At 48.6% G+C, this 10,795-nt stretch overlaps 1 protein-coding gene across 1 annotated transcript; it reads right to left on the reverse strand.

Moving 5' to 3' along the window:
• Positions 1-790: 790 nt before the first annotated feature.
• Positions 791-7,489, reverse strand: lhx1a (LIM homeobox 1a). Its single transcript, XM_070829724.1, has 5 exons — positions 7,320-7,489; positions 5,050-5,273; positions 4,094-4,377; positions 1,906-2,071; positions 791-1,167 (listed from the first exon to the last, which is right to left on the reverse strand). Exons 1-5 carry the CDS (start codon positions 7,487-7,489, stop codon positions 791-793), a joined length of 1,221 nt encoding a protein of 406 aa, XP_070685825.1.
• Positions 7,490-10,795: the final 3,306 nt, after the last annotated feature.

The following is a 10,795-nucleotide window of genomic DNA, read 5'->3' on the forward strand; positions in this document are numbered from 1 at the left end:
TAGTCCAGACGGAGGAAAAGCTGTCATTTCCTCTGGCCTTCGGAAACATAGTGTCAAAAAGGTTAAGTGTCAATATGGCAGAGCCTTGAGAGGCAAAGAGGTCTGAGGAGCTTCTGAATAAATACAAGGGACAGGTCTAGTGCCTGGAACACAGTCTGAACGCCGCTCAGCCTTCCTACGGTGCCAGGTCAGCACACAAGCAACCCTCGGCCCCTTATTCTCTCTCTGTAAAGCTATTGAAGTCTTTGACAGTAGCTAATGATGTTTTCATGTCAGGGACATACTATAGGAGATTTGGAAAGGGTTGTTTTCACCCCGCCGGTGAGTGTTGGGGGGTTTGGTCGCTATGCTGGGCCTCTGACAGGAATCAGGAGGGGTGACAGGGTGCCCCGGGGGCCCAAAGAAAGGGGTGTGGGGGTGGGGGTGGGGGGGTGAACGGGGCAGTTCAGCAGTCTCGCCCAGCTATTTAAATTCTTTTTAAGTCCAGTTTTGGATGCAGGGGGGGGGGCAAAATAAGCAACTGAAACACCCAAACACAATACTGAAGACAGTGTTTTTGAGCATAATTTCTTTATGCTAGATACGTTTCCCCACAAAAAGATCAAGAAATCAAATGGGAAAATAAATAAATAAATATGAAAACACTGAAAAGAAAGTCGTGATCGGATGGCATTGCCCTAACCCTGTCGGTATCCACGTCCCTGCTGTCGACCCCCGCCCCCAACACCACCAAATCTCACCATCCTCTGTTACCGAATCTCTCGCCAGTAGAGTCCGCTCTCTCAAAAAGCTACCACACGGTGCCCTCGTTCATTTCCGAGGGTGGGTGGGACAGGTGGTTGCTGTATCCGCTGCCGTTCAGCGACAGTGAGGTAAAGGGCGGGCTGGGGCCGAACACCTCGGAGGAGATGCTGTGCAGGGGCCCCGGGATGCCGGGCTCCGGGCTGGGAGAGTCCCCGGGGTGGTGGGACATGATGTCGAAGCGCTGCACCTCGCTGGAGGGATGGTGGCCCGGCAGGGGGTGGTCCATACCTCCAAGGGGGGTGCCCGTTGGGCCCGAGGAGGGCACGAAGGGGAGATCGACCGGGGTCTGGGCCTGCGACGACGGAGGCCCCTGAGGGAAGAAATCGTAGTTCCCTCCCGGGCCGTAGTACTCGCTTTGATAATCTGCAGATCCAAGAGAGGAGGACAGACATCAGCCCTGAGAACAACGGCTGTGCAGAAAGAATTCCAGAGACATTGAGGAATTCATTGAATATACATAGCTTGATTTGTATTAGAGGGGCAGAGAGACCCTCGCCGTACTACATTAGTCACAGAGCACGTTACACTTAAATCAAAACTGCAATTGGGTGGGGAGAACAACGTGGCCACAAAATTAATTAAAATGGGGGCCATTTCATCAGCGATTCTACCTACTGAGACCGATTCTTTTTCAATTCAGCAGAACATTATTAGACTTTTTTCGCTGCAGCAGAAAGGACAAAGGCCCGAGCACCAATGAAATCCTCTGAAAATGATCAGATATTTCAAAGCGTCTGAAGAAAGAGTGAAATCACCACATGTAAACTAACTTCACTCAAACTTCACTCTGGGCTCCCTGAAGCCTGTGGGGGGGGGGGGGCACAAGCCTAATAACACATCACATCTGGATTTGTTTCCAAGAACCAACAGCCTCCTTGTTTCAAATGTACACGTGTGTGTAAGAGCAGTGGTCCACAGACTGGACACACATCAGAGGGACCCTCACCCTCACCCTCACCCTTCAGAAGGGGGGGTGCAGATGAGACACCACAGAGGAACCCAGGAGCAGTTTTACAACAGAAAACACGAGAGCACATTCTACAAATGAGGTGAAATAAAACGTGAGAAGCAGAAAAGATGTTCAGAGAGCAGGAGTCTCACCTCCGTAGTAGGAGAAGGGCCCGTTGGGGATCAGCTCTCCGGGCTCCAGCCGGTCCACCAGCGTCCTCATCCGCCGCGGGCTCCGGAAGAAGGCGTGCCTCCGGGCGCCCAGCGCGCTCAGCTGCTTCATGCGCCTCTCTTTGGACCGTCGGTTCTGGAACCAGACCTGCACACACACACACACACACACGGGTCACCTGGTGTCACTCTGCAGACAGGCACCAGGCTGCAGACGCCATTTTGATTGCGCGTCAATATTGTGTGAGGGAGAAGGGAGGAGAGTGAGAAATGGAGGTGAAGGGGGGAGGGGGGGGGGGGGGGGGGGGGGGGCAGGAGGCTTTGGTGCGAATTTTATTTGGTGTAATTTTTGCTGGTGAAGTTTCGGAATGATCGAGCTCACGTGTCAACAAACAAACGAAAAACAACACGTGCGGATTAATTTTTCTTTATTTGTTTTTTGAATAAACAAATAGCCCTCACCGTGTCCCCCCCCCCCCTACAAAGAAGGTGTAATTAGGGGTCATATTTACTTTGGCTGCCCCTCACTGGAGTAAATCACCGAACTCTCCGTGTGTTTTGCGCCGTGCGTGATGAGGCGGTGCGTTAAATCCGCAAAGCTCTGCGGCGGAGAGGACTGCGCCCAATTATGGTTACAGGAGCGGGAGTCACATCTAACCTCCCTAATGATCTTTTAACCCTCCATTTACTCCGGCTGAAGGCTGCAGCAGCGGGGGCTTAAAATCTCCAATTAATACTTAATAGGAGGGTTGTTACCAATATATTAGGGGCTGTGGGAGGTTATCATTTCCTAATCTATAGGCCGGCTTCTTTAATTACGCTCTTCCCTTTTCTCTCCTCTCATACATATTAGATAGCCCCGCTCCTCCACTTTCACTGCTTCGCCATTAATCTGCCGTGCTAAACCTTTTCACCTGAGATCTGCCCGCGGCCTCATCCAGCAGCCCCCCCCCCCAAAAACACCACATTTATGGAAACCTGTCCATGAAACCGGACCAGAGGAGCCCCAGCCAGGGCTCCGAGTCCTGGTAATATTTTGGCTCGTGAATGTAATTTGCAGTAATTCACTGTCAATACTATATCAATATGTCAATAATAATAACCACTTTAACACCTTTTGGAAATTATGGAAAAGCAAAATAAAAGCGCTGCTGTGGTGATAATAATACAGATACTACTACTACTAATATTATTATTAACAACAACAATAATAATAATAATTTTATTAACAACAATAAGATTATTATTATTATTAACAGTGATAATAGAATTGATAATAATAATATTAGTAGGAGTAATAATAATAATAATAGTAATACTACTACTACTAATAATAATAACATTTATAATAATTATAACAACAACAATAATGCTAACAGTAATAATAATAATGATAATAATAATGATAATATTGGTAATAATACTGAGGAGCTGTCTGCTGTCTGAGCTGCTCTGTGTTTAACTTAAAGCGCCCTGCTGTAATTCAGAGTTGTGAGGAGACGGTCTGAAGACCCCCGAAACAGATTTCTGTCGTTCCACTTGGCTGGAAATGCGCACAGCATGGCTAAATGTGGTCGCAAAACGTGATGGCAGCGCTGTGCCAGGACTCCCAGCGCTCCCAGCGCTCCCAGCAGCCCCGCGCCAGTTGGCGACTTTGCCGCAGTTCCAGCGCCAAGAATCAAAAATACCCGCAGAAATGATCCGTTTCCAAATCAAGCCCGTCCGTCGGCCAATCTCTCTCTTAATGAATTCAATGTGACCGCGCAGTTTGGGGGGGAGAGGCCTCCTTTAAACAGGGGTGAAGGGGTGAGGGGGGAGCTGATGCTGGGGGAGGAGGAGCCTCTCTGGTGGGGGGGTGAGGCCTGCACGGTCACGGCAGTCCGGCGGTGACTTTTCTCCATAAAATAGAAGCTGTTACATCACAGCTTTTAATAAAGAGCCCCCCCCCCGGATGAATATTCCCTGCGTGAAGTTTCAGACCTCAGGTTTCTCTCCTGGTTTACTGAAAGCCGGAATTACAGTGGAGCTGTTTGTTGGGGGGCACAACACCCCCTTTGCTGCCGCTCACGCACTGTTACATATTTCTGTGTTTGTGGGTATGGGATGAATTAAATGGGGGGTGGGGGGGGGTGATCATCTGCAGGGGGGTCAGGTGCAGGCGGCCCCTTACCTGGATGACCCTCATGTTGAGGCCGGTCTCCTGGGCCAGCTGCTCCCTGATGTGCCTCGTGGGTTTGGGGGTGGCAGCGAACGCCGCCTTCAGCGTCTCCAGCTGCTTGGCCTTGATGGTGGTCCGCGGGCCGCGCCGCTTGCCCCCCAGGTTCTGGTCGTCGTTCTCGTTGTTGACCGTCTCTTTGTCGGACAGGGCGGCGATCTCCGTGTCCTTCAGCACCACGTCGTCCTGCAGCTGGTCTTGAGAGTCCGGCGATAAGCTGGGGTCGCTGCAGGCCGTTACTGCAGGAGTGACACACGGAAATCAGCGGGACACCCCCACCAAGACACGGGACACACATCCGACCTGGGCCCCCATACCTCAGGTGTGTTGCTCACAGGTGACAAACTGACAGCAGCAGCCATGAGAACACAGGACCAGAGCAGTGACCCTCAAACTGGGGCATCTGGGCTGGACGCAGCGGGGGGGTCACTGGTGCACACACACACACTGGTACTGGTACACACACACTGGTACTGATACACACACACTGGTACTGGTACACACACTGGTACTGGTACACACTGGTACTGGTACACATACACCCACTGGTAGACGGATGGTTCATGTCTCTAACACTAAGCAGCAGAAATGTGTCTCTCCTCTGCTGCTCCAAAGAAAATGTAACATTAAGTGATTTTCTAATAAAAAGTCCCGGACAGACTGCGGACCGACGCCGTGCAGCACATTTACAGCTGAGGCCCAAACAAAGTGTCTAAATCTGTAAAATGTAAAATATGAAATATTTCACATGTGGGAGCAGAAACCAGCAGCGCCGGGGCTCTGGGAGCCGTCTAAGTCCTGGACATAGAAATGATGAAGCCACTGCGGGGCTGAACACATCACATCCATCACAATTTATCCGCCTCACACTCACACTCACACACACACACACACACACACACACACCGTACCTGAGAGGAGGCTTCCGTCTTTTACATTGGCGTTGTTTACATAATCGTCTTTGCAAACGAATTTGTTCTCGTCGATGATGTAGAGCTCCTCACCGGTGGACAGCTGCTTGTTGCACATCATGCACGTGAAGCAGTTGAGGTGAAACACTTTGCTCCGGGCCCTCCGGACCAGGTCGTTGGGGGAGATGCCCTGCGAACAGCCGCCACATTTGGTGCCGAACCGCCTGCAGGAGGAAGAGGAAGAGGAAGAGGAAGAGGAAGAGGAAGAGGAAGAGGAGCGCTGATCACCGAGCGTTCACTGTAACATGGACTGTTTGAATGAGCCTCAGTCTGCACAGGCCCCACACACACACACACACACACACATGGACATGAACATTTCCAAACGCTGCTGACTTCAGTCAGTGAAGCCTGGAGTCACATCAGAGAGGAAGAAATATTCTATACATATAAATATAAATATAAATATAAATATAAATATAGATTATAGATTATAGAAATATCTTCACTGACTGTTTGAAAACAGCATCTGGAGACTGAAGTAGAACAAGGAACCATTTTAAACACATTAAAACACAAGATGTTAAATAATAATAATAATAATAATGATGATGATGATGATGATGATGATGATGGAGTTCACAGATAAACTACAGATGCTCCTGAAGAGGAGACTTATATTATTATTATATTATTATATTATATTTAAAAACACATTTAATACTTAACCAGCATTTTGACCCTATTTACTATTTCAGAATTTACCAATGATGCTTTATGCTGGATATTATTATTATTATTATTTCTATTATCATTATTACTGTTATTGTTATTATTATTATTACTGTTGTTATTATTACTAATAATAATATTATTATTACTGTTATATTATTACGGTTATTATTATGATTATTGTTAGTATTATTATTATTACTACTACTGTTATTATTATTATCATTATTATTATTACTGTTATTATTGTTAGTATTACTGTTATTATTACTGTTATTATTATTATTATTATATTAAATTGTACATTTTTTAAATTCGCAGTGCAGCTAAAATCTGTTTCGAAGTGAGGTGACGCTCCGTAAGTCTTTTTTTTTTAACACTACATTTTTAATACTAAAATAAACTGCTGTCATGTTGTGAAGATACTGTCTCACTATTTAGAAGCAGTTTATTATTAGTTTACTATTGACAGAAATATATTCTCTTATTTTCTGGAGGTGATTTTAAAGAGCCATCTGATTTTCTCCCTGCAGGAGCCTCTGACCATCCTCAGACCTGCTGCAGTCACTACTTTTCATTTATTATCACCATCTCTAATTTTGCGGGCTGATTTTTGTTCCTCGCCAGAATAAAGACCTGTGCTAAGTTCCCCACCCAGTGGATCTCCAGGCCCTGGAGCTGCTCAGGAATAACAAACGTCCTGGCCGTGGAACAATGTGTATTGAGCGCAGCGCAGCGCTTGTTGACGGCCCGTCTGTGCTTGCTTTGTCTGCGGACTTGATCTTTTCAGCTAGTTTACTATTCAAATCCACTTATCACGTCCTCCTCAGCCGGCCTGAGCAAACACACCGGGCCGCGGCTCCTCCGGCCGGGTGTGTTCCTGTGCGCTCCCCCGGCCGCCTGCACGCTGCAAAAAAAACACCCCAAGTGTGATTTCCTCGATTTCCTCCCAAACCGCCCCCCTCCCCGCTGAGAGCGAGTGCACACGCGTTTAATGTTGCTGCCCCTCTTTTGTTGTTGTTTAGCATAAGAATCCAAATTAACAAGCTTTTAATTAGTCGCTCCTAATCAAAGCTCATCGCCTCCGAGCCCCCCCCCACCCCTCAGGCCGCTTAACTCACTTATTTGGAGAAAAATAAATAGAGCAGAGAGTCGCTGTGGACACTTTGGCCTGTGTGCAGGAAACAGGGGGGTCAGCCTCTGATCATTTTCAGTTACTCTGGATTATAATTATTATAATTATTGTTATTATTATTATTAGGATTATTATTATTTGGTGTTTCAGAATGACTGACTGTTCTAGTGATTAATAACAAAAAGTTTACAACTAATTTTGAGCTCACAAAATAACAACAGCAATAATAATTTGAAATGCTTTTGAGTGAAGGCAGATTTTTGGCCTTGACTCCAAGCGTTCTCTGTCTCAGAGCCAGCGGTCGGTCTGACTCAAGCTCCCTCAAGCTCCTGACACACAACACACACACACGGTTCAACAGAAACACTGCTGGTGACTCTTTCTGCCACCTTCCCCAGCTTACCTAAAGAAATCATTTTTGCAGTACAGTCTCCCCTCTCGAGAAAAACATTTCTCTGTCAAATTACATTTGCACTCGCAGCACTGCACGCACTTGACGTGCCAGGCTCTGTCCAGCACGTTGAGCAGAAAGCGGTCCAGAATAGGCCTCTCGCAGCCGGCGCAGTGGACCATGGCTTTGGCTGGGCAGCAACCCCGCAGATGAAGCACACGCGCAATCAAAATCAACAGCACAGGCCGAGCATTGACCGAGTATCTGCTTCCTCCCTCCCTGATTCGCCTGGAGCTCCCGGGTCAATGTGCGCGGAGAAGCCAGTCGATCAGGTGTCACCACAGATTTCTCCCTGCATGCGTAAAAACGCTCAGCGTCCAAAAACAGACAGGAAGGGACGGCGGCCGCGTCCCCTCTCTCTCTCTCTCTCTCTCTCTCTCTCTCTTTCTTTCTCTCTCTCTCGCTCTCTGCCAGGCGCAAAAGCCAAACGGAGAAAAAAAATAAATGAGTCCTTTAGTGGATCCGGGGCAATTCACCCAAAAGGTAGATCTGAACACAGGAAGCTGCGGATGGGCTCAGAGAGGAGACCGGAGCCGGAGCCGGTGCGGTTTGCTTGTCCCGGAGCTCTTGGAAGTGACGCATCGGCTGAGAGGAGCGTCGTGTGCCAGTCAGAGGTGGAAGAGGCTTCTAATAAAATGCTTTTAGGGCAGAGCTGTCACACAACAAGACACGCACGCCTATAAATAATTCAGTGTACTTTGACATGGCAGCGTATCCAGTGTTCAAAGCCCGGCGAGAAACACAATCACACACCCCAAAGATTCAAAAAGAGTGCTTTCCCCTCTCGCTCAGTCCGGTGATCCTGGACGGTGAACTTGTGGTGGCGGGGGATGCTGGGATGCGCTGGCGGCTCCGGTAGTAGTCAGTGTGTGTGCTGGGATGCCCTCGGTCTCCAGTAGCGTGTGTATGCTGGGATGCGCTGGCTCTCCAGTACACTGTCTTGCTCCTAAAGCTCCAACCCAGCCTTATTCCCAGCCTCCTGACGTCAGGCCGCGGCCGGACCAATCAGCGCCGCGCCATGCCAGCAACCATCAAGCCGCCCCATCATAACCCAGCGAGGGCTCTGCCTGCTATTTATGCCACACACTCAAGACACCAATTGTCAAGAATTTCCCTGCAAACTGTCATATGTTAGTGAATGTGTTTGGAGGAAGCAGCCGCGGCGGAGGGCGAGCAGCGCGGAGGGAGAGGCTCCACATCTCAGCTGCTGAACAAATTGTCTTCTGGGCATGAGGGGGGCATGAAGGAGGAATCTGAGCAGGTAGATACAGTGGCGTCTTCAGGATAAAGAAGCTGCAGGCGCACATTGCATGGCGTGCTGTCCCTGTTTGTTACTCTGTAAAGTTACTCTGCGCCAGAAAATGACGCACAAGTTGGGCATGTTTTGTTAAGTGATTTGAGAGTAACTGGAGGCTTTTATCATCAATAAACCAGCTGCACGGTACAATATATGCCTGCTTTACACGTGAACGCATCATCCATTGAGCTAATTGTTTGATGACGCTGAGCTGAGGTCTTGTTTGGCTGAGGAGGATGGAGCAGCTCTGCACAATGTCGTGCGCTCTTACTTCATGAACGCTCCCTTGCGCATTGTTAGCAGCACACTTTAGCACTTTTCTCTCTCTCTCTCTCTCTGTGGTGTGATGATGGAGAGGAAGCCTTGAAGTGAAAGACAGAGAGGCTCTAAAGTTGACAGCTCGTGCAGCTCAGCCCGTCAGGAGCTCGCGGCCCAGACACCTCGGACGATTCATTAGGGAGGTCCAATCCACTTCAGGTGCTCCTTAAATAAATAACACCCAACAGCCCGCTGGATTATTAGTCAATTCCCATCAAAGACATCACTCAGGTCTTTTGTGCTGGTGATTTATGGGCCCGCGCTCTCCGACACACACAAGATTTTGATTTCTTTGGCTCTCAGAAAATAAATGGTCTAGTCTGCAGGAGAAAAAGTTGAACGTGTTCGTTTGGTTCCACACTCAAAGCAGGAGGCTGCCTCTGCTCCCACTAACTGCTCTGTAGTGGCCTGCCGGGCAGCAGCCTCTCAGATGTAACAGAAAATCTTTATTAAGTTTATCAGCTCGTCTTCAGGTGGACTCGAGCCCGGTAGCCGCACACCTTGGGCAGCAGAGGCGACCCGGGGACACCCAGCCCGCCCGTCTATCCAGCCTCCTGCACATGGGCTGCTTCTCATGCAAAACGCGCCCGTCCCCGTCCAGCTGCCCCCCCGGCGTCTGGGGAGCGCCCCTTCAACAGGACATGTGTTTCTGGCTTGGAGAGAAAGAGAGATAAGGCTTCACAACACCCAGACTCCATCTCTCTTTTTGTTTTGCTGTAGCCACCTCTGCAGCCCGGCGTCCTCCTCCCCACTCCGCCGTTTCCCGGTCTGTTGGCGGACGAGGCTTCTGAGCGCGTCTTGCTTTGAGCATCTGGTTGTGTTTCCATCAGAGAGGCAGGCAGAGGGGGGTCATGAGCTCCATGACAACTGGGCGGTCTGTAGTTTTGCACAGAGGGACGATCAGTGTTGGAAATATCGCGTTTCTGTCGGACTACAAAACTCACTTTTGCTTTTTTTCCTGCGCCAAACCTGCAGGAGAACCTGAGAGTAACCCAGGAGGGCGCGCAGTGTGCAGCTCCACACTCTGCAGCACCCAAACTTGTCAAAGCAGCATGTAAACAAGAAAAGTTGTTGTTATTTCCATGTGCAGAAGATGGCTGATAGTCTGTCAGGGGGGATAATCTCTGCCTGATTTAGAATAAACCAGAGAGAAAAAAGCAGCTCACAGAAGCAGATTAATCCACCAATAGAAGGAAATCAAAATATAGGCTATAGGCTTAAAAATATCTCAGCTCCCCTCCAGGCAAACACACTATTAAATGCAAAAATGGCTTTAACCTTACCGCTGTAATCCCCCGCAATAGATTTTATTCTCACTCATATTTTCTTTCTGACGCGGGCAGAAGTTGTAAATTGGAATTTATTTGGGTTCAAGTTGGAGAAAACAAAACGTTTTCTTCTCCTGTTTGTCCTCCTTTAAGCTCGGAGAGATTGGAGGTGGGTTTGATGGCAGGAGGCCTTTCAGCAGGCCTCCTGCCATCAAGGAGGAGCAGAGAGAAGACAGACTGAAAAAAGCTAAATACCACAATGAACCTGGGACGTAGATTTTTACTGGAGCCCGCCAAGAGCACTTTTATTTCATTCACATTTTATATTTGATGAATTTCTCCTCCTCCTCCACACTGCAGGCCGCGCTGCCAGTTCAGGAAGGGATGCTCATCTGTCGGGCCACAGTGCTGTAAAGCAGCCCAGGAGATTTGGGGTTTATGAAGTGCAGACAAGTGAACTGGTACACTGCGAGATAATTAATCTGAGATAATGAATGAGGCTGTGAAGATGCATGCAATCATTAATTCTAATCATGACACGTTTA

Source organism: Pempheris klunzingeri, chromosome 4 (assembly GCF_042242105.1).
Source record: "Pempheris klunzingeri isolate RE-2024b chromosome 4, fPemKlu1.hap1, whole genome shotgun sequence".
Classification (NCBI taxonomy): Eukaryota; Metazoa; Chordata; class Actinopteri; order Acropomatiformes; family Pempheridae; genus Pempheris; species Pempheris klunzingeri.